A 23,976-nucleotide genomic window follows, 5' to 3' on the forward strand; every position below is an offset into this window, starting at 1 on the left:
GCATTTCCAAAAAATATTTACCATTCTCAAATAATGCACAAAAAGTAATGCGTATTTTACTTTACATAAAAAACACTAACATAAAATTTCGTAGCATAAGCAAAAATTAGCATTTCGTTCATTTGTTGTGTCTACCTGAAAATTGCAGTATATTGAACTGTACGTTGAAGCGCAGGCTCATGTACCAAAAGTTTGACGGAGTTGGCGAGGAGTAGAGCAAGTAGAATGAGTGCAAATTTCAACAATTTATTTGAAAATAAACGTTCTTTTACTGCATAAACATTTAATAAATAAACACCTAAGCCTTTTGGTATAGTCAATGTACGGAAAAAGCGAAATATTCCTTGTCTTGGTTGGACGACGACACGTAAAATGGCGATAAGATTTGTGGATGCAACTTATTTAGCTTTGACACGAATAAGCTTTCTGGTGACGGACCTCTCTAAAAAGAACTACAAATCAAGTATGGCTGAAATACAAAATGTAGGTTATAAAGATTGTCGTACAATCTCTTAATAATTATTACTTAAGTTCGCGAAATAACGGCGAGAGGAAGTGTTCGCCTTGCAAATTTTTCATTTAGCATTATTCGCCCATTTACTTGGTGAATTTTTTCAAATGCTTGCACTCATTTCGTTTGGCGATTAATGTAGATGTGCCAAATTGCCAGATAAAGGGTTGACATGATAACTCAAGGGTAAAGGCTTGCAACATGTGTTAGAAAAACATGCATAAACTTAGATACCTAAAGGACTGGGGCAACAATGATGCTTATGGAGTTATTGGACATTCCAGCATACTAAAGTGATGAAATCAATCAAACTTTGTAATAATCGCAGCATGCGGGGGAATTTCTCTGCTTTGTATTCATTTAATTCACATAAATCATTGCAGTTAGTGGATCAGTATGGTACTGAAGCAGAACGCCACAGATTTCGTTCATTGTTTTCTTCAATTGACTTCTCTGTTGAAGGCAAAGGTAGTGGAAAAGACTTTCAACAGGTAGAAATTTCATGACAGTAATCACATAAACGAGGAGTTTATCTACTTATAACGAACCCATCATATTTATTGTGTGTTGTCTATATTTTAAGGTTCAAATGCTTAGTCAAGAATGTCAGTCGTTGATTTGCAAAACAAATTTTGTGTCAATTATTTGTTTTGCACTAGAGAATCAAGAACAGTTTCAAAAGGTTATAGAGAGGGACACTTGTAATATCATTATAGAATGACATTTAAAATAATTTTTGATATTTGTAGTCCTTAAAGCCTTCCATTCATCTTCTCCCTCAAATAAGCAAGGTCCTGAAATTCAGTCGTGTGCAGGAGGTAATTTTCTATGCTAAAATATTTGACAATATGTATTAAATAATGTTCTGTTAACTGTGTTTGTGTTTTATTAATTATTATACTCTCATTCTTTGTTGAGGTTGTGTTTGGTTTAGCTTTGATGAAATCATCCAACGAAGAGCTTAGGAACTTTGGTATTGACATACCGTAGAGTCTTGAAAGTTGTCTCCTCCTGAAAATAACCTTTCCTTCAAAAGTAGTCCAGGGTTCGAATTAGTCATCTGACTAAGTCATCTTTTCAACACTTACTAAAGAATCATGAATGTAACTGCTCCCTTCCTTTCAAAAGTAACCACCCTCCATGTAGAAATTTTAAGAGCTTCATAACATTTATACTTCATTATCCAAATAAAATGTTCATGTATGCACTAGTGTCAACAACCAACAATCTTTCACAATTTTTAGCACATTAAAAATAGCCTTTATAAAATGTAGATTTAGTGTTAACCATTGGAGTTAAGTAATGCTAAATATAGCGACTCAAAACTAAGCACCTTTCAAAACTAAATGCCTCACCGAAAGTAGTCGGTCCATGAGGCCACTAATTTAGAAAGTAGTCTGTGTGGCTTCTTTCAACATTCTACAGTAGCCTATGCAGCTACTTTGAAGATACTACTGTAGCCTATGTGGCTATTTTCAAGATTCTACTGTAGCCTGTACAGCTACTTTGAAGATTCTACTGTAGCCTTTGCAGCTACTTTGAAGATTCTACTGTAACCTATGGGGCTGTTTTCAAGATTCTACTGTAGCCTTTGCAGCTACTTTATGATTCCACTGTTGCCTGTGCAGCTACATTCAATCTTCTACCGTACTCTAGTTTTATGAATGATAAATTTCTGATTCTTAAACCACACTTACCCTTTTGTATGTAGCTGGACTATTTGTCAAGCAAAAGCTACCAGATCTTCTACGTTCCTACATTGATTCAGGTTGGTTAAGAACTTCAGAAACTTCACTCTCAACTCGTGAAAGAATCATAATTATGTTTGCATTTCTTTTCTTACATATAGATGTTGGAGGTGGTCTAGAAGGAGGTCTTACGGATGTTGCAATTGAGGTCCTTCATGTCCTTCTTACGTACTTGCTATACACACCTCAGAAAGAGGTTGGTATTGGTGAAGATCAGAAGCAAGCTTTTCTTACTACTCTGAGAAAAGGTAGGAACATAATCAATTGTAATAAATATGAAGATGTCAAATTATGCAATGCAATGACTTTATGGATCAATTTCCTCATCACAAACAACTTTTCCAGTCCTGCCTGTTGTTATAGTACAAAAACATTCAACTTGTCCAATTCACTCTTGACTGATGTTTTTCAGTTACAGTCAACAACCCACACTGTATTGTAAAAAAAACCTAATGAAAATTTTTTTGGTGTTATTTTCAAAATTTCCTACGTCAAAAGTGATTTGGGTTTTGCCAAAAAATGTACTGTCCTTTATCTCATTATGTCTCCTATCTCATATGCTATGGTGTTTCCATTTTTATATGAAGATTTCCCAAGCGAGCGGGTACCCGTTGTTTTGGCTCCTTTACTTTATCAAGGAGTTCATGATATGTCATTAAATCGGTAGGTAAACAACTCTATGATGCATTCAGTATTTCATTTCATTGATATTGGAAATTATCACTGCATTTAGACTACATAAAGTATTGCAGCACAAGCCTTAGCTTTGGCAATTGGACTGTTTTCACTTCCTTGCTAATTTTTTCTATTTTGGGGACTCTTTTCCAATGCAGAATCTTGATGTTTAATGCTCATCGCTTTTATTCTATAAATTGCAGTTATAATGAAGGATTTTTTATTTTGTCCTCGGTAAAGCATATTATGTTTCTTGAATTGTGAATATTTTTTGCTAACCTCCTGCACCCAAAATTTTAGTTATCCTATGTAAATGTTAAGGAATTTATTGTGGGGGCTTTATCTTGCCTAAATGAATGATACTAATGATTTGAAATATACATAGTATGATCAATTTAGCTGACTATGGCACTATCCTGGTACCTATTATTCATCTTTATAGACTGTTGACTGTTGCGCAAAAATCATATAACTTTTCCAACAGAAACGATTTTATTAACCTTTGGAAATGTTTATGATTGTACGTTGATATAAGTTGTACGTTGATATAAGTTGTTCGTTGATGTAAGTTGTACGTTGATATAAGTTGTACCTTGATGTAAGTTGTACCTTGATATAAGTTGTACGTTGATATAAGTTGTACCTTGATATAAGTTGTACGTTGATATAAGTTGTACCTTGATATAAGTTGTACCTTGATATAAGTTGTACGTTGATATAAGTTGTACGTTGATATAAGTTGTACGTTGATATAAGTTGTACCTTGATATAAGTTGTACGTTGATATAAGTTGTACGTTGATGTAAGTTGTACGTTGATATAAGTTGTACCTTGATATAAGTTGTACGTTGATATAAGTTGTACGTTGATATAAGTTGTACCTTGATATAAGTTGTACGTTGATATAAGTTGTACGTTGATATAAGTTGTACCTTGATATAAGTTGTACCTTGATATAAGTTGTACGTTGATATAAGTTGTACGTTGATATAAGTTGTACGTTGATATAAGTTGTACGTTGATATAAGTTGTACCTTGATATAAGTTGTACGTTGATATAAGTTGTACGTTGATATAAGTTGTACGTTGATATAAGTTGTACCTTGATATAAGTTGTACGTTGATATAAGTTGTACGTTGATGTAAGTTGTACGTTGATATAAGTTGTACCTTGATATAAGTTGTACGTTGATATAAGTTGTACGTTGATATAAGTTGTACCTTGATATAAGTTGTACGTTGATATAAGTTGTACGTTGATATAAGTTGTACCTTGATATAAGTTGTACGTTGATATAAGTTGTACGTTGATATAAGTTGTACGTTGATGTAAGTTGTACGTTGATATAAGTTGTACCTTGATATAAGTTGTACGTTGATATAAGTTGTACGTTGATATAAGTTGTACGTTGATGTAAGTTGTACGTTGATGTAAGTTGTACGTTGTTATAAGTTGTACGTTAATATAAGTTGTACGTTGATATAAGTTGTACGTTGATATAAGTTGTACGTTGATATAAGTTGTACGTTGATGTAAGTTGTACGTTGATGTAAGTTGTACGTTGATATAAGTTGTACGTTGATATAAGTTGTACGTTGATATAAGTTGTACCTTGATATAAGTTGTACCTTGATATAAGTTGTACGTTGATATAAGTTGTACCTTGATATAAGTTGTACGTTGATGTAAGTTGTACCTTGATATAAGTTGTACCTTGATATAAGTTGTACGTTGATATAAGTTGTACGTTGATGTAAGTTGTACGTTGATATAAGTTGTACGTTGATATAAGTTGTACCTTGATATAAGTTGTACCTTGATATAAGTTGTACGTTGATATAAGTTGTACCTTGATATAAGTTGTACCTTGATATAAGTTGTACCTTGATATAAGTTGTACCTTGATATAAGTTGTACCTGGATATAAGTTGTACGTTGATATAAGTTGTACGTTGATATAAGTTGTACCTTGATATAAGTTGTACGTTGATATAAGTTGTACCTTGATATAAGTTGTACGTTGATATAAGTTGTACGTTGATGTAAGTTGTACGTTGATGTAAGTTGTACGTTGATGTAAGTTGTACGTTGATGTAAGTTGTACGTTGATATAAGTTGTACGTTGATATAAGTTGTACGTTGATATAAGTTGTACGTTGATATAAGTTGTACGTTGATATAAGTTGTACGTTGGTATAAGTTGTACGTTGATATAAGTTGTACGTTGATATAAGTTGCACGTTGATATAAGTTGTACGTTGATATAAGTTGTACGTTGATGTAAGTTGTACATTGATATAAGTTGTACGTTGATATAAGTTGTACGTTGATATAAGTTGTACGTTGATATAAGTTGTACGTTGATGTAAGTTGTACGTTGATGTAAGTTGTACGTTGATATAAGTTGTACGTTGATATAAATTGCACGTTGATATAAGTTGTACGTTGATATAAGTTGTACGTTGATATAAGTTGTACGTTGATATAAGTTGTACGTTGATATAAGTTGTACGTTGATATAAGTTGTACGTTGATATAAGTTGTACGTTGATGTAAGTTGTACGTTGATATAAGTTGTACGTTGATATAAGTTGTACGTTGATGTAAGTTGTACGTTGATATAAGTTGCACGTTGATATAAGTTGTACGTTGATATAAGTTGTACCTTGATATAAGTTGTACCTTGATATAAGTTGTACGTTGATATAAGTTGTACGTTGATGTAAGTTGTACGTTGATATAAGTTGTACGTTGATATAAGTTGTACGTTGATATAAGTTGTACGTTGATGTAAGTTGTACGTTGATATAAGTTGTACGTTGATGTAAGTTGTACGTTGATATAAGTTGCACGTTGATATAAGTTGTACGTTGATATAAGTTGTACCTTGATATAAGTTGTACCTTGATATAAGTTGTACGTTGATATAAGTTGTACGTTGATGTAAGTTGTACGTTGATATAAGTTGTACGTTGATATAAGTTGTACGCCGTGATTTTGATCACGTGTTTCGATTCATCACATTTTGATTTTCTTTTCGTACTCGAGGTCTTGTTCAGGGATTTATATGGAAACGTGTATCATTTTGCGAAAGCACTTTATAAGCTGTACTCTTAAAGACGAATCGTCTTTCCCACATCTTCATATGTCTTTATTCACATCAGAATCACAGCCCGAAATCTTAAGCTGAACGATGAGAGAGCGAACTCTTATATTTTGCAGTGCAAACGAAACTTGCATGGTTGCATGGTCAATTTTATGATTTAGTAAAAAAGTGCAACATCTGGCAAAATCTGTTACCCAAACAGGAGTGATTTTTTATGGTGGTCGTGAACCAGTGGGTTAAAACGGCATTCCTAAAATGTTGTGCATATTGTAGGCCGATTCTATAAAATCATCATAAGCTAGAAAATCATCAGTCAGAATTAGTTACAATGCAACTTACATGCAACGTCTTCCTACTTAATACAACACATCGGGAGTGAAGGTAACCTTTTTTCCAACACAACTAATCCTTCCACCTTCCTAGGAAAATCTGCCGCCCTCCTATAAGGGCGAGCATACATTTTGTCTTGAAATGATGTTTCTTTCAAATTGTTGATTAGCCAATCGGAGTTTTTGGTTGTGACAAGACTTTACTCAAGTTTTCATTTTTTAGATTTAGTCTTGAAAGCTCACCCGTGCCTAAGTTGATGGTAATGGAAATGTGGATTGCTACCTTCGCATCTTCTTGCGCCAAAGGAATAATTTTTTTTATTTATTTTCAAGATGGAAGATGACATGAGCAAATTAATGCACGAAGTCGGTTACTTGTGTTGTTCAAGGTTTCTTTTCTTACATTTTATGATCATTCAGTAACAAAAATAAATTTGTACTTACGTAAAGAGCTTATTTATCTTTTCTCTGCAGCATGCAGGAGTGTAAAGAGATCGTTGGTCAATTTTACAAGTCAAATGTTACTCCAATGTGTATTGCCAAGGTTCTAGGTAAGGCATCGCGTTGTACGTTGCCAAGGTTATAAGAAAGACATTGCGTTATGCATTGCCAAGGTTATAAGAAAGACATTGCGTAATGCGTTTCCAAGGTTATAAGAAAGACATTGCATTGTGTCTCGTGAATTGCCATTAAGGTTCTAGATGAGACGCCGTTTGTTTTTCCTTACAGTATCAGTTTTATGGAAAAAATTCATTTTGCTAATAACTTGTAGAAATGGTGAACATTTTCTACCTTGTAATACTTTAAATAACTCTGTATCTTTGTTTAGGAATGATGGCAAGGACCGTTTCAGGTCTTGGAGAATCTCTCTCGTTACAAGTAAGAAACTTTCATTTAATGAATAATTGGATTAATTTTTTCTTCGAAACTTTACGCACATTTGATGGATGTCGAAAGTTCGCATCAGTGTCCGGGTGGTCGAATTGGCTTCATGCAAGTACAGGCATGTTTATTTAAAGGGGTAGTCTTCCTGTTCTAATAAGTTCAATGGTTATACATTAGATACTATAGTTTAAACTTACCGGGGGCTGTTTGATTACGCTTTCTGAAGTTCATTATACTATAAGTGCAAATCTGTGTTGAATTTCGATTATAAAAATGGCGTGGCTTGTCAGATAATTAGCAATCATTTGCTACGAAGCCCATGAATTGATTCGTTCGTTATGCATTAAACAGCAAATGAGAGAGTAATGTTGTAAGAAATATCAATTTAATTAAAGATGTATAAAATACGGTTAAGGTTGCTATTGTTACAGAAGCTGTTTGCAATTTGATAGTCTCCTAGGTTATTATAGTTTATTTTATGAGAAATAAAACAAAAGACGTGGCATTTTTGATTGAAACTTTGCGCTATCCTCGAATCCTTATATAGTTAACAATTAACAATAGCAAACAATAGAGATGTAGCAATTAACAATTAACAATTAACAATTAGTTAACAGTTAACAATAGCAAACAATAGAGATAGCAAATAACAATTAACAATTAGTTAACAATTAACAATAGCAAAGAATAGAGCTGACAATTAGCAATTAACAATTAACAATTAGTTAACAATTTCCTTATTCCTATTCATTTGTTGAGCAGACATCGGTGAACGTTATCACGCCAATGGAGTTAAAAAACCCCGAAGAACCATCAACAGGTCCTAGCACATGGAACGTGGAAGTATTTGTTCAAACTGTCAAAGATTTGGTGTGTTTACATTGTTGTGTGTTTTTCCTATTGCGTTATACATACATTGATCTTTCTTCCTCTTATCTCTTTTTTTCTTTGATGTGAACAGCTTCCAGAGATGAATTGGAAACAAGTGATTTCTTGTTTGGATCATTCTGGATTCTTCATCAGCACTGTGGAAGCTCTGCGCCTGATAGTCACAGCCTGTCAAAAAGGATTACATGAAGTATTTCCGATTGAGGTTCTTTATCGACCCTGGTCTAACACTCGTGGACAGGTTTGCAGTCATGTTACTATTCTATAACCTCGCGATGTTGTGTAGCATCGGTTACGTATATACGCTAGGTGCTTGTATGTCTCTTTCCTCTCAGTTGTCTTGGATCCAGCAATCATTAATAAATCCGGATGTCTTCTGTTTTGCTGACTATCCTTGTCATACAGTTGTTATTGATATTCTTAAATCGCCTCCCGAGGATAACAATAAAGAGATCTTGACATGGTGAGGTTTTGCCTGTGTAGCTGCACAGTTTACGAGTTTGACAATAAATCTTATATTTTAATTTGATTTGTTTAGGCAATCATTGAGTCTTGTAGAGACATTACTTCGACTAGCTGAATGTGGTCATTACGATGCAGTGAAATCCTTGTTTGATTTTCCCATCAAGCATTGTCCTGATGTTTTACTCTTAGCCTTACTTCAGATAAACGTACGTAAGATACGTTTATCATCAATGTACTTGTTTACTACTGTATATTGATTGTGCTACCTTGATTGTTTAGCCCCAATGGCAAATATTAAAGTTCGATCTAGCCTCTGTACTTATTCCAATGTTTCTTGCAAATCATCCCAACTCTTTATGTGTTCTACATCATGTATGGCATGGTCAGGTTAGGCTGCATCCTTTATTCTTTTTGAATGTTTTCTTTAAATAATTATGTACTTGAAAAGGAATCGTTTGAACTTTTGTACACCTCGCAAAAAGCTCTTGTCTCTTAAGGGTCAATCTTCTCCTGCCATTCGACATCTTGTTGTTCAAGCAATGGCTGACTGCTACATGAAAGGCGATCAAATGGATCTGTCGCGAATACTTGACGTTGCCCAAGATTTAAAGGTTTGTTTTTGAACCTTCTTTCCTCGTCCTATTAATCTTTTTAAGTTTAAGTAAAAAAAGTTGTCATCGTCAACAATCTGTAATAATTGCTCTGAAAACCGCACATTGTTTGGTTCACCAAAGTCGGATGTATTTTTATTTTACTAATCACTTTGAAGGCTCTTTCTATCTTACTGAACGGTTCAACCTTTGCGTTTGTTATTGATCTGGCTGCGTTGGCGTCACGTCGGGAATATCTTAAACTGGACAAATGGTTGAATGACAAACTTCGTGAACATCATGAAGATTTTGCTGTTGCTGTTGTTGATTTCTTAAAAAGACGCTGTCCACATTTGGCAGGCATTATTCCCGAGAAAGAGTTGCCTAAGAGTGCACAGTTACCCCAAGAAACTGTAAACACAATGTTATCGTGTCTGCAGGTTTATTCAGGGTAAGCAGGTGTATTAGGGATAACCAGGTATATTTAGGGTAAGCAGGTATATAAAGGGTAAGCATGTATATTAACGGTAAGCTAAGTATATTGGAGGTAAGCAGGTTTTTTAATTGTAAGCTAATAATATTAGGGGTGAGTAGGTATATAAAGGGTAAGCATGTATATTAAGGGTAAGCCAAGTGTATTAGGGGTAAGAAGGTATATTAAGGGTAAGCTTAGTACATTAAGGGTGATAATGTGGAGTTACTACGTTTGTTTTACTGAACAGCAAAGAAACAAAGGAAGTATATGATTCACAAATACGAATTTACATTTTTGGTTTGTACATATTTGATCTTCATTTTATTCAGTACGCGTCTGAAGAAGTTCCATCGGAATAGATGTAGTTTTCTACAAGTGCACGTGTTTTTTTTTTCCTAACTGATCTAAGCCTCTCATTTCATTATAAAGACACGTGACCTTGGAGTTAAATGAAGAGATAAAACAAATGATATCTCGTCATGGTCCAATTCTGAAATCCAGGCAGCCATCTTTAAGTGTTCCTCTATCATCGTTGTCAAGGCAGACAAGCCGTGATCCCGCACTTCCAACACAGGTAATAAAGACATTCAATGTCTCAATACGCTCTCATTTACGAATGATTAACGTTGCCTTGATTAGTCGAATTCGTATATTATCAATTTTAAATTTCTCAACGTAGATGATTATTGTATTTTTTTTCAATGAAATTTCCCGCCATTATATCATGATACGCAGTTTAAGCATAATCAACCTAGAAGCTACTGTGTATTTTGTATTAACTATTGGAGCTAACGTTTTTTTATAGATGGACTCTTTTGCTGGCCTAAATTTTTCATCGGGTCCCATTCCTCCGACACCTACAACCCCATCACAGCTACCAAATTTCCCGCCGCATCCTCTATCGAGTGGTGGTGGATTGGGCACTATCGGTCTTGGTTCCGCCATTGGTCAAGCGCCTTCGAAATCATTGTCTCAATTAAGTGCAGGTGGTATTGTAACTACGAAATGATGAACATTTGACGTCAAAAAATAGTTCCTAATCGTGAAATTTTTCTATCCAGGATTATCGAGTAGTGGGGGTAATCCTCTTCTTCAACAATTGCCTGTTGGATTTTCGAACGACAACTTTCAATCTCTCGGTGTTAGCAGTTCGACGTCAAGCTTTACTTCCACCAAACCTATGGGTTCGTTTTCCTCACAACCTACACAGACAACTGGACAGACGCAGCAACAACGTTTGCAGGCTGAGAAACTTCGTCAAAGTGAGTTGTTTGAACTAATCCTTTCAGCCACGATGAACTAACTTTTGTACAAACACGTGACATTACGTCATTTGCAGCTTCCGCCGGCAACGATATAACGGCAGTTTTGCCTGGCGTAAATCAATCGTTCTCCAGTGAAGTTGAGAGCGAAGCAAACTCGTACTTTCAGAAAATTTATAATCAACCACCTAACCCAACTATGACCATTGACGAAGTCTTGGAAATGCTAAAGAAATTTAAAGATTCCTCGTCGAAAAAGGAAAAGGCGAGTTGTGTGGAAACACGCTTTCCTCGGTCTATCAGATTCTTATTATTATGTGATGATCCATTAAACAGGAGGTGTTTCTTTGTATGCTACGTAATCTGTTCGAAGAATATGGTCACTTTCATAATTATCCTAACAGAGAACTGCATACGACCGCTTGCCTCTTTGGTGGTATCATTGATCAAGGCCTTGTTACGTAAGTAGTTGTAATGTGCATTTCATGAACGGTATATAAGATCCTATTATGTTTTATAATTATAGTGGACAATTTAAAACTACAAAATCTACTTATATTGAGTATACTTTACTTTGTTGTTTGATGTTTTTTCGATTACGATTCACTTTGTGTGTGTACAATAGTCCATACCAGCCACCCGCTGGACTGAGATGGTTCCCCCCCCCCGTTCTTTATCAAAACATTGAATTGTTGTCTGTGGATGGATGGGGGGGGGCGTGCTCAAGTTAATTTGTGCTAATGTGCTCTTCCGTCAAGGTTTATGGCTTTGGGAATTGCGTTACGATATGTACTTGACGCCCTACGAAAACCATACCAAAGTAAAATGTATTTGTTTGGTATAACAGCTCTCGACAGGTTTCGAATGAGGTGAGTTACTTCGTCAATGTGACATGTTGCTTGGGTACTAAACCTGACTTTTAATGAAGCAAGAAATCTTTAAAGATTTGTTTCAGTAAAAGCTTTTCTTCCAATTAACATGAACATATTTTAGAACACATTGTTGAATGACATTTCGAAGTTAAATATTATAACTTCCATTTCTTTTTTCTACAGATTAAAAGATTATCAACATTATTGTCGACACTTGGCGTCCATACCTCATTTCAACGAGTTTCCTTCTCACCTCATCCAGTTTATTGAATATGGAATTCAATCAATGCAGCCTCCACTGAGCGGTCGCTCTTTACAGGTATATTCCCGACCAATCAACTCCCTTGATGAGCCAACCAATCAACTTCCTTGATGAACAATTACATCATCGAATTATGTTTGTTTTTTTATTTAAGTATTGATATCTTTGTTGCTCTTACAAATTACATGATTATGTTGTGGTAATATTACCTTGTAGGAAACAACAATGACGAACTATTTTGGCAGAGTAAGTTCATCGACTGTCTCCGATACTCTCACAACCTCCAGTGCAGCTGCTGTTACTACTTCAGCACTAACGTCCAGTACATCAGAAGCGTCGAAACAATTTTCTCTGTCGACTGGAAGTAAGTTTCATCGTGACACTTGCAGTCAGAGGCGGCAAGTGTATTTATTTCCCACCATTCATAATGTCTATTTTACATCAAGATTTATTCATATGATATGTTGCTTCATGTTATTGTAGTGTCCTCCAGCGGAAATGCCAGGAAAGAACCATCAATTGCAAACGCTAGTAATATCGATACTCTTCTTGGAGCGTCAGAAAAATCCGAACTTGCTCAACCGTCTGAATCTATTCAAGATAAAGTTCACTTCATCTTTAATAATATTTCAAGCAGCAATTTAGCACAAAAGGTAATTGGTTATTGCAGTATTTAACTACGTTTTTCTAACATTAACATTTGTGATCAATATAAGTGTTCTAGTGATTGCCTAAAATCTTGTTTGAGTGAACAAACGTTTTCATTTTGTCATCTTGGATAGTGGCGTCAATTGAATGTCGAAATGGGGACCATAGTCATGCAGTCTGCTTTGTCAGTCTGACATCGTTTTCAAAATAAATTAGCCAAACACAGCAGAATACATGAATAAGACTTCCACCCCTCCCTCAACTAACGTTGGATTGACTCCAGTAAATTGGTATAAAATTTATATAAAAAATATCAAGCGTTGATACGATGTTCCCGCACTAACTGTAAACATAGGTACTTGAACTTATAGCCTTCTTTATCTATGTTTCATAGGGAGACGAACTGAAAGACGCCGTAAAAACTGAGTATTTTCCCTGGCTTGCTCAGTATCTTGTCATGAAACGCGTCAGTATTGAACCAAACTTCCACGATCTTTATGTCAAATTTATGGAAACATTGAAATGGAAGGAATTATATCAGCTTGTTTTACAAGAAACTTATCGAAATATCAAGGTTCGTCTTTCCTTTTTCCGTTCATCAAGTACCTTTCGCGCGATGCTATAAGCTTTACGATAGGTTGTGAAATGTCACGGGGGTGATGTTAAGTTTTGTTATTGTTTTTCAGAAGATTTCCACTGAAAAAGACCCGTGTTTCACTTTTTTGTCATTTTTATAATAACGTTTTGTCTTCATCTATAATTCTCGTCGTTTTTTCTTTGTTCAGGTTTTACTGCAATCAGACAAAGTTCCTGCAAATTTCTCCGATAGATCTTTATTGAAAAACCTCGGTCATTGGTTGGGGCTTATGACGCTGGCTCAAAACAAACCTGTCTTGATGAGGGTGTGTGTGTTTTTAACTAGAATTTTCTGACGGAATGTTGAGCTTAATAATATCGTTGTCAGAGGTGGATCTAGAGTACGTCAAAATAAATTACTGCAGCACATTTTGGGGGTATATTTACATTTCTAAACACCTCAGACGCTAATCCATTGGTAAGATTATATTTTTTAGAAGTTGAAAACCAATAGTGTTTTTCTGAATGTAATTTGAATTTAAAATGGGGGAGCTCTAATTTATGTTGACGTACACTGGATCCGCCTTTGGTCGTTGTTTTCCGTTTCCGTCTATTGACACTTATGTTCTGAGTGGAAAAAAGTGTTTTGTCACGTGTTTAGAACCTGGACGTGAAATCGCTTATTATCGAAGCATTTTTCAAAGGGCAACAGGTTTGTCATTTCATTAGTAAATGTTTCTTATTACAAGTTTGACGCTTTCTTAATACAGCTATGTATTATGTTTCTAGGAAATGTTGTACGTTGTTCCCTTTGTTGCAAAAATCATGGAAGGATGTGCTAAGAGTAGGGTATGTTATCATGTCATCATGTTGTTTTGTATCACTGTGTGAAAAACTGTCTTGTTTGTTTCTCAAATATTGACTTGAACATTGACCTTTTATTCGGTGTAGGTTTCATGTAACGATTTAACTATGTAACATTTCCATGACTGTTATTGTCTACTTGCATAATGATTTAACTATGTAACATTTCCATAGCGACTGTTATTGTCTACTTACTACTTTATTATAAACATAATATCTCAGATATTCAAACCTCCTAATCCTTGGGTAATGGCAGTTATGGGTGTTCTTGTTGAATTGCATCAAGTTCCAGACCTGAAGGTAAATATATGTACAGCATTAATGTGTACTAAGATATCCATGAATACATATATGTACTGCATTAATGTGTACTAAGATACCATGAATAAATGTATGTACAGCATTGATGTGTATTGAGATAGCCATGAATGAATATATGTACAGCATTGATGTGTACTAAGATATCCATGAATAAATGTATGTACTGCATTAATGTGTACTAAGATATCCATGAATAAATATATGTACTGCATTAATGTGTACTAAGATATCCATGAATCGATATATGTACAGCATTGATGTGTATTAAGATGTCCATGAATAAATATATGTACTGCATTAATGTGTACTAAGATATCCATGAATAAATGTATGTACAGCATTGATGTGTATTGAGATAGCCATGAATGAATATATGTACTGCATTATTGTGTACTAAGATATTTACGAATATTGATGCCTGTTTTCTCCGTTAACCATGGGTAGTTCAAATGTGTATTAATAAATCCTTATCTAAAGTGTAGATGTAAAACATGATGGTATTTTTGAGTGTTATTTATTATTTAGCTCAATCTTAAATTTGAAGTCGAAGTTTTATGCCACACATTGGGTATTGACATGAAGGTAGGAACTTCAATATGAAACTTGTACAAAGTATCTCAATAAGTCATAGGTTAAGGATTATTTTTTAAAAAATAAGCACAACATTCTTATTGTATTTACAGGAAGAAATAACTCCAACTACTTTACTAAAGGATCCCGAGAAATTGAACCGCATAACTCATCAGTTATCGTCACCTGACAAAGATCGACTGACAGGTCCATCTTTTCCAACCCAGGCCCCACCAAGTACTCCTCCTCCTCCCCAGTACTCTTATCAAGAGATCAACGTCTCGTCATTGGCGGGACTTGCTGCTCATATTAAAATCAATCCCCAGGTATCACAAATGTTCAATAATGTGTCGATTTTTTGAATAAGAACGAATAGAGTGTTCTATAAATAGTTGACTAAGTTGGAGGGTTGGCTTGGATGTCCTAAATATCTTATCCTCGATAGTTTAAATCACATTGGAATCTTATATTGTGTGTGCTTTTAACCCGTAGATTGCTCTGTTCCAACAACAACCTCAATTGCGACAATACGTTCGTCCAGCCATAGATAGAGCTGTCCAGGAATTGATCCATCCAGTCGTAGAAAGATCCATCAAAATTTGTTTGACAACCGCTGAAATGATCGTAAAAAAGGTCCAGTTTTTCTCTATCAAATCTATTTACTTTTAGCATATTTTATCATTCACAAAACATTCCCAAAGTTTAGTTTTCTCACCTATGAAATAGTTTGTATTTATTCGTTTGCCTTTATGCTTTACGCAGGATTTTGCACTTGACCCGGACGAGTCTCGCATGAGGGCGGCTGCCTACGGTATGGTCCGATTTATGACTGCCGGAATGGCGTTGATCACGTGTCGTGAGCCATTGAATGTCAGTATTAATAACAACTTAAGGACAGCTTTAACGGCTGCCATGAGGGTAAGGGAAAGAGTGACTGTAACTGGGGAAGGAAGTTGTTGAATATATTTGAATTTCTTTTCTATCATAGGGTGCAACATCTCAGCAGAAAGAAGCGATTGACAGCGCAGCTCAAGTTATCAGTGAAGAAAACACGGAGCTAGCATGTACTTTCATTCAAAAGACAGCAGTGGAAAAAGCCCTTCCCGAGATGGATAAACGACTCACATCCGTAAGTAAACGATCAACATTATTCATTGGAAAATTGGAAAGTATTTTTGGAACAATATAACTTTGGATGCATGACTTTCACAGTTAGTTTGCGCTCGAGGAATTTTTCTTGTTTTTCAGGAGTTCGAGTTGAGACGTCATGCTCGTAGTGAAGGTCGACGTTATTGTGATCCCGTTGTGTTGACTTATCAAGCGGAGAGAATGCCAGAACAAATTCGATTAAAGGTAACATCAGAGGAACCGACCTCTTCAAAATAATCTTCCTTGAAAATTTTATCATTCTGGCATTTCGTTTTTTCATCAAGTGTGAGGTCTGTATAATAAATTATCTCGAGAAAGTTTTTCACCAGCGTTTTTAAAGAGCGAGGTCGGTGCTAAAGGACTGACGTCTGATGAGAAACGGACAGTCTGACCATGCAATGTCACATATAAGTACATTGTAGTCATATAATTCATCTCTTAGTGTAACTGTATTGTCTTTCATGGATTGTTTCGTAGGTTGGTGGTGTGACGCCCAATCAAACGGCTGTATTTGAAGAGTTTGCTAAGACCATCCCAGGTTTTATTACACCCAGTCCAGAAGACAATCTAACCGCTCAAACGTCGTTTGCCAACACTAGGTCTATCTTTGAACAAAGTATACATTCAAGTGAGGTATGGAATGGTTGATTTGCGAACAGGAAACTGTTTGTCAATATGTCGAGAGTCTTGTATTACGTAAAAACTTCCCAACTATACTTTTGTTCGTGATTATTTATTAGTCTTTACATTTTTCTTCCTAGCCAACGATTATATCCGATGACATTGCCCAGATACTTGGCAAATGCTCTGCAGAAATCGAGCACTACTTACACACCATGAATTTGACTCAAAGCAGTCCACATGGTTTAGCTATCATTGGCTTACTTGACGTCCTTGTTAGTGCTAGAACTTCAAGAGATGGTGCCTCGCTTCTCCGTGTTGTTCACAAGGTTGAGAAGGGAGGGGAGGGTCAAATACATTGCTCATACATCTTCCTTACATTTTGTGGTGTTCATTTGTTTCCAGGCTGTGAAAGGCTTGCTCGAAGGACTCAATCCAATACCGAGCGACACGGAGTTCGCTTTAAGATACAGAGATTGTCATCTGGTCGTTTTGCGAGGTCTTCAGGATCCTCGTGCTTGTGGTCCTCACTGGACGGGAAAATACGTGACCAAGTAATGACGTTTTATTTGAATTTTGTAAACTGTTCTGTTCTGATCTAGTATTCTCGTCGTAAGATAGCGTTTAGTTGTGGCAGACATCTTTATTAAATTCAATTTTCCTTGTATTTTAAAACTTTAGTTAAGGTAAACGAAAAGCAATGAGGAGACGGTTGTGCTCCTTAAAATAGATATATTCTTGCCGTAATACAGAAATGATTTACGGATGATATATATTGCTTTGCACGTGATAGGTTCGTGTGTGAGTGTCCTCCTGATGTGAAATTCAACGTCGATGTTATTGATATCTTGATTAGAAGTCGTCTTATAAACATGAGAGAGTTTGATGTCTATCTGGCACAGGTATTGTTGTCTTAAGATAGACGTGGCAATTGTTATCGGGTATTGTTGTTTCAACATAACATGGGCAAGACTCTGTATTGTCGAGGAAGTAACATGAAGAATTATGATGTTATGTTTGGTATAATTAACGGGTATTTCTGGGACAGATTATGTGGTATTATATCGTTAGAAGTAAATATAACCTTGGCACCGTGGAGCAGATGGGACGAGCAATTTGTGGGTGAAAGTGAGCGTCCCACATACGGAGTCTGTAATTCCCTTCTTCCACTTTAGAGCTAGCTCCGCGCGATCCCTGTATCTTGTAGTAGTTGTCTAGGTGCATATTTAACTACAAAAACAATTAACGAAAATTTTATGTTTGTAGTGCATCGAGAACGATCTTAACGTGTCTGCTATTCATTTTGCCGTTCAGTTGACGAAGCTTTATCTTATCGACGAACATAGTAATCATGTTTCTCAGGTACACATCGTAAATACATCTTTCGCTGGGGTTTTTTTTATAAGGCATTCCATGGAAATGTACCAAATGACATGATTTGTTTAGGGTGATCTCTCCAAGACATTAGATGCTCTCTCTAGGATGGCTGCCTCCAGGAATGGTGTTGGCGATACGTAAGTCATTTTTCTTATCATTCATTGCAGGCATGGATCCAGGATTATTTTGTAGGGAGGAGAGGGGGAGTGCTGTAGTTTGTAATAGATTTCGGACGCTATTTTCTGGTTGTAGTGGTGCTGTGTCTAAGTTCATTTGTTAAATTCCGTTACTTTGCACTATGATTGGGGAATTTTTTTTAATTGATCTCAATTGAACACAAAGTTCTTTTGCTTATTTGTTTGGTAAATAAATATTTCTTAGGTAAATTGGCACCCTTCACGCATTCTCTGTTACCCGTCAGTATATAGCAATGTAGTTATTGTTTTTACGTTCAGATTGCCTTCTATACTTGAACTTATTCGCAGTGGTGGAATGGGCGCTGGTGGTGACTTCTCACAGAGATTAAACGATCTTGAAAAGGGATCAGGCAGCCAATCTGGATTATCTCTGGGATTATCCGGACGATTATTCGAGGATCCGCCTGGTCTTCATGATAAGGTAAAGCTTATGAAATTGATAAATGGCTTTCTTCTGATGTAAGGTTAAATGTTCACTGTGGTAGAACGTACTTTGATTGTTTGTTAAGAAAATGGCCTTTAGCGTTGAATAAACGCTGGTGTCAAATATGATATTTTTATTCTGGGTTAAATACAGGTGGAATTTTTGTTGCGTGAATGGGTTCGACTTTATCATCAACCTGCTGCTGGGAAAGAAAGTGAAAAAGCATTTTCGACATTTGTTGCCATGGTGAGTGGTATATTGTGATTTACCCCTCATGATGAGTACCTAGGTGTACTTGTTTCTTGGTAAGTGGTGGTATTGTGTTTTACTGATCATGTTGAGTACCTAGGTGTACTTGTTTCTTGGTAAGTGGTGGTATTGTGTTTTACTGATCATGTTGAGTACCTAGGTGTACTTGTTTCTTGGTAAGTGGTGGTATTGTGTTCTACTGATCATGTTGAGTACCTAGGTGTACTTGTTTCTTGGTAAGTGGTGGTATTGTGTTTTACTGATCATGTTGAGTACCTAGGTGTACTTGTTTCTTGGTAAGTGGTGGTATTGTGTTCTACTGATCATGTTGAGTACCTAGGTGTACTTGTTGTTTTTTTTGGTAAGTGGTGGTATTGTGTTCTACTGATCATGTTGAGTACCTAGGTGTACTTGTTTCTTGGTAAGTGGTGGTATTGTGTTTTACTGATCATGTTGAGTACCTAGGTGTACTTGTTTCTTGGTAAGTGGTGGTATTGTGTTCTACTGATCATGTTGAGTACCTAGGTGTACTTGTTGTTTTTTTTGGTAAGTGGTGGTATTGTGTTCTACTGATCATGACGAGTACCTAGGTGTACTTGTTGTTTTTTTGTTAAGTGCGGTATTGTTTTCTACTGATCATGTTGAGTACCTAGGTGTACTTGTTTTTCTTGCATAAATAAATTGACCTCGTTTTCTTTAGCTTCATCAACATGGAATATTGAAGACTGATGATCTCATCACGAGGTTCTTTCGCATCAGTACGGAGTTATGTGTCGAGAACACGTACAGAGCACTCATTGAACACGTAAGTTATAGCACTGCTCATGTGGTGTTGGGGGGGGGGGTAATGTTTACGATGATCGTACAATATTAATTATAACATCGTATATATATGCAACGAACTGTTACATATATTTGCAAATACCATTCCAATGAATGAATAAACCTTAAACTGAAATAGATTGATGAAAGATGAATTTAACATACATATACGAGTTCATATGCTTTTGTTGACTAACACAGATGTTTATTGGCAATCATCCACTTGTTGTCTTCATTTTCTCACGATCTTTGTTAGTCATATCACACTAATTAATAATTAATAATAATTAATACCTAATTAATAATGAATAATAACTAATTAATAATAAATAATAACTAATTAATAATAATTAATGTCAATATACATTATAGGCGTCCAATCCAAGTCACGCTCGAGCAAAATGTTTCAGTACTTTGGATGCTTACTGTCGTTTAATTGCATTGCTCGTGAGGCATTCTGGGGATGCAAGCAATAGTGTAACGAAGATAAATCTACTGACCAGGGTATGTACAGGGGTTACGTCAATTGTTAAGCGTTGTTTTCGTGTGGTGGGGGGGGGGAGGGGGAAGGGAGGCTAATAGTTTCATTTAGATATATTTTTTTGTATTAAGTTCCTTTGAAATCAATTGTTTTTATATCATTATGACATGAATATATGGGTGCCCCCTCTCCCCATTATCGACCTGGCAACACCACTCTGCTATTCTATGAGAAATAGATGCTTAGATGTGCTGTGTTTGCAAAGGTTTGTATTACATCATCTGTTTTGATCACAAAAATATCATTGTCATTTAGGTTTTGGGTACCGTAGTACAGGTCTTACTCCAAGATCACGAATTGCGTAAGACTGATTTCCATCAGCTTGCTTATCATAGAATTTTTATCATACTACTGTTGGAGTTAAATCAACCAGAGACTGTGTTGGAAACCATCAACTATCAAGTGTTGCAAACTTTCAGGTATTTATGACTATTCTTGCAGCTGTTATTTAATCGAACTAAATGCGAGTTTCCTATTCTTTGAAAGCTTTTTTTGTCTTCTCTAGTACCATATTCCATGCTCTTCGCCCTTCACGGGCTCCTGGGTTTGCGTATGCTTGGCTGGAACTCATTTCACATCGTATGTTCATGTCGAAACTGCTGTTAAACACACCGCAACAGAAGGTCCAATCTTTTTTTATCCTCGTCTCCTCTGTCTTTGATTATATTATCAGAATTTTTTATCGTATAATTATTCTACGATTACAATGGTCAATGAAGGACAGTGGTTGTGGAAGTTCACTATCTCCATGTCATCTTGTATAAGCGTAGTAATTAGTAAATGAAAAGGATGACGAATTGTTACACCTCATCAACTTTAAATCTTTATCATACAGGGATGGGTATTGTTCCAGCAGTTGTTGATTGATCTCTTCAAATTCCTTGCGCCATTCTTGAGAAATGCCGAGTTAAATAAACCAATGCATCTTCTTTATAAGGTTAGCACACAAGTACAAACGCGTAAGTATTTTGTAGGATTTTCTGCAGAAATTTACTTTGTTTTTTTTTTTTGTTGTAGGGAACACTGCGTGTTTTACTTGTTTTACTTCACGATTTCCCCGAGTTTCTCTGCGACTATCACTTCAGTTTCTGTGATGTCATACCTCCCAATTGCATTCAAATGAGAAACTTAATCCTTAGTGCTTTCCCGAGAAATATGAGATTGCCAGATCCATTTACTCCAAACCTTAAAGTAAGATGATGATTGGGAAAATTTTGCTTGAAATTTTCTTTGGTATATCTCAATATTTATTCCTATCTAGGTTGATTTGCTCACAGACATTGCACATTCTCCCAGAATTTTGACAAATTTTGCCAGTGCTATTCAACCGCCAACATTTAAGAAGGTATCCCTCTTTGCAGCACCTAAGAGACAACTTGTATTACTTGTTTAATAGAATATTCTTGACTGTTTCAGGAATTAGATTCATATCTGAAAACAAGAGCTCCTGTTACTTTCCTTACAGAACTAAGGTCTCACTTACAGGTGGGGTTTTTTTAATTTTATTTGGTCATAGTGGCTAACGATTTTTGCATACAGGATCTGAATAATGAGAAATTTGAAATACAAACAAGAAATTGCTTGATTTCAAACGTTTAAATTACTTTTCATGTTTAATGGGTTTTGCTTTTTCTTGATGTAAGGTTGCCACAGAACCTGGTACCAGATACAATGTGCCATTGATGAATGCACTTGTTCTTTATGTTGGTACTCAGGCCATTGCATATATTCACAGTAAAAGTGGTACACCAAGCATGTCTACCATCACACATTCATCACATATGGATATTTTTCAAAATCTTGCTGTTGACTTGGACACCGAAGGTATGTTGACTATCTTGAATGAATTGTCTACTTTAGTCTTTAGGATATTTTTTTTTTGGTTTTCTCTCCCATTTCATTAGGACGTTACCTTTTCTTAAATGCTGTGGCCAATCAACTTCGATATCCCAACAGTCACACACATTACTTTAGTTGTGTTCTGTTGTATCTGTTTGCTGAAGCTAATACCGAAGCCATTCAAGAACAAATCACGAGGTATTTTGTTTTTCATTCAGTCTAGGCACTATTATTAGGTAATGTGTATCCTTGTTGTCTTCCAGAGTGCTTTTAGAAAGACTTATTGTCAATAGGCCTCATCCTTGGGGCTTACTGATTACGTTTATTGAGTTGATAAAAAATCATCAATACAAATTTTGGAGTCACGACTTTGTTCATTGTGCACCTGAGATTGAAAAGTACGTACTTATTTACTTGTTCTATCTCATCTTGTGTGTATTTATGTATGAAAGGAATTCATCCAATTCATTCACTTGTTTAAGATTGTTTGAATCAGTTGCCAGAAGCTGTATGCAGCAGAAGCAACCACAGAACAGGGAAGGTGGTACGAACGATGGTACCTGAACTAAGGATACCTTAGGATACAGTGCTTAAAATTTTGTTGTGTTTGTACTTAATAAGAAGTGGTCAAAATAATTGAATGTTTTTGAAAAGTTAATAATGATAAAAATTGGGCAGAATCCATTTCTTGTGTTATTCATTTGCAAAATATTCATCGAATGCATCAATAGACTTTTTACTCTTACCTATGAGTTTAGAAAAGCCATATCATAAATAGAATATTCACAAAAACATAGTTATATCAGTGTTTCTTTCACCTTAAATGTTATTGACCAAGAAGAACTTCAATATCATTAGCTAAATCGATAGTTTTAAAGCTCTTTCCATAACGTTTCCATGGTATCCCATCTTTACCAATCAAAAATTTCTCAAAATTCCATCTAATGTCACTTCTTAACAATGGTTTCCACAGAATTCCTTCAGGATTGCTCATGAATAAACCATTGGGATCCTCATCACATGGTATTGGCAGATTGGATTTTAGAAATTTAAATACCGGATGGGCATCTTCTCCATTTACATCAACCTTACAAAACATTTCTATGTTTGGTTCAAAACCATTTCCAGGTCGGACATACTTTAAGAGATTGAGAACCTCTTCATTTTTGCAATTTTCCTGATGCCCAAACTGGTTGCTGGGAAATCCTAGAATTTCAAGACCTTGGGAATTATATTTATCCCAAAGACCATTCATCTGCCAAAAAAATGGATATATGAGTTTTAAACACCGCAGAAGTGATTTTTAGTAAAGCTAGTAATTTCCTTTTAAGCTATTCACCGCAAATTAGAGCAAGCCCACACGACATGTTAAAAGCAATATTGATACAGTAAAGTAATTATCAAATGAGCATGCATGAATGTGTACCTGAATGAAATCCCTCACAGTCGTTCCTCATAGAGATGCAGTGTTCTGAATCAAAACAACTTTGCCTTTGTATTTGGAAAAGTGAACTTTTTCACCATTAAGCGCAAGCGCGCTGAGGTTATAAAAATCGTTCGCAACTGAACTAAACAATCGTTTTGCACATTTGGATGTCATTGTCGCCATTAAACAATTTGAGGGGGAGGGCGAGACTGAAGATATCCATTGATATAATCCATTAAGATAATCCATTGAGATAATCCACTGAGATAATCAGAGAATCCTA

The 23,976-nt window shown here is 35.7% G+C and overlaps 2 protein-coding genes across 2 annotated transcripts; one reads left to right on the forward strand and one right to left on the reverse strand.

The window, feature by feature from the left end:
- The first annotated feature begins 74 nt into the window (after nt 1-74).
- Nucleotides 75-22,951, forward strand: LOC124436403 (CCR4-NOT transcription complex subunit 1-like). The gene is made up of 59 exons (XM_046986316.1): nt 75-483; nt 895-1,002; nt 1,095-1,193; nt 1,261-1,329; nt 1,430-1,484; nt 2,223-2,279; nt 2,361-2,507; nt 2,847-2,922; nt 6,594-6,630; nt 6,704-6,759; nt 6,845-6,921; nt 7,200-7,249; nt 8,018-8,125; nt 8,217-8,384; nt 8,479-8,606; nt 8,682-8,814; nt 8,888-8,995; nt 9,106-9,219; nt 9,378-9,649; nt 10,103-10,247; nt 10,479-10,659; nt 10,735-10,935; nt 11,013-11,200; nt 11,272-11,396; nt 11,694-11,804; nt 11,991-12,126; nt 12,286-12,433; nt 12,553-12,722; nt 13,112-13,291; nt 13,503-13,619; nt 13,955-14,005; nt 14,083-14,142; nt 14,380-14,457; nt 15,004-15,060; nt 15,162-15,374; nt 15,541-15,681; nt 15,811-15,966; nt 16,037-16,177; nt 16,297-16,401; nt 16,675-16,830; nt 16,959-17,147; nt 17,224-17,372; nt 17,612-17,720; nt 18,085-18,180; nt 18,265-18,332; nt 18,651-18,813; nt 18,970-19,062; nt 19,766-19,870; nt 20,260-20,391; nt 20,684-20,847; nt 20,934-21,051; nt 21,264-21,365; nt 21,446-21,619; nt 21,690-21,773; nt 21,845-21,913; nt 22,072-22,252; nt 22,333-22,465; nt 22,531-22,665; nt 22,750-22,951. Exons 1-59 carry the CDS (start codon nt 373-375, stop codon nt 22,829-22,831), a joined length of 7,179 nt encoding a protein of 2,392 aa, XP_046842272.1. The 5' UTR covers nt 75-372; the 3' UTR covers nt 22,832-22,951.
- Nucleotides 22,948-23,889, reverse strand: LOC124436404 (glutathione peroxidase 1-like). The gene is made up of 2 exons (XM_046986317.1): nt 23,694-23,889; nt 22,948-23,522 (listed from the first exon to the last, which is right to left on the reverse strand). The coding sequence occupies exons 1-2, from the start codon at nt 23,874-23,876 to the stop codon at nt 23,094-23,096; spliced, it is 612 nt and encodes a 203-aa protein (XP_046842273.1). The 5' UTR covers nt 23,877-23,889; the 3' UTR covers nt 22,948-23,093.
- Nucleotides 23,890-23,976: the final 87 nt, after the last annotated feature.

Source organism: Xenia sp. Carnegie-2017, unplaced genomic scaffold (genome assembly GCF_021976095.1).
Source record: "Xenia sp. Carnegie-2017 unplaced genomic scaffold, XeniaSp_v1 HiC_scaffold_16, whole genome shotgun sequence".
Classification (NCBI taxonomy): domain Eukaryota; kingdom Metazoa; phylum Cnidaria; class Anthozoa; order Malacalcyonacea; family Xeniidae; genus Xenia; species Xenia sp. Carnegie-2017.

Excerpts from the sequence above, each read along its gene's own strand:
- LOC124436403 (XM_046986316.1), top strand. The coding sequence starts at position 373 with ATGGCGATAAGATTTGTGGATGCAACTTATTTAGCTTTGACACGAATA. Across the intron at positions 6,631-6,703 it reads CACCCGTGCCTAAGTTGATG|ATGGAAGATGACATGAGCAA; the intron begins GTAATGGAAATG and ends TTTATTTTCAAG. Across the intron at positions 16,402-16,674 it reads CAGAACAAATTCGATTAAAG|GTTGGTGGTGTGACGCCCAA; the intron begins GTAACATCAGAG and ends ATTGTTTCGTAG.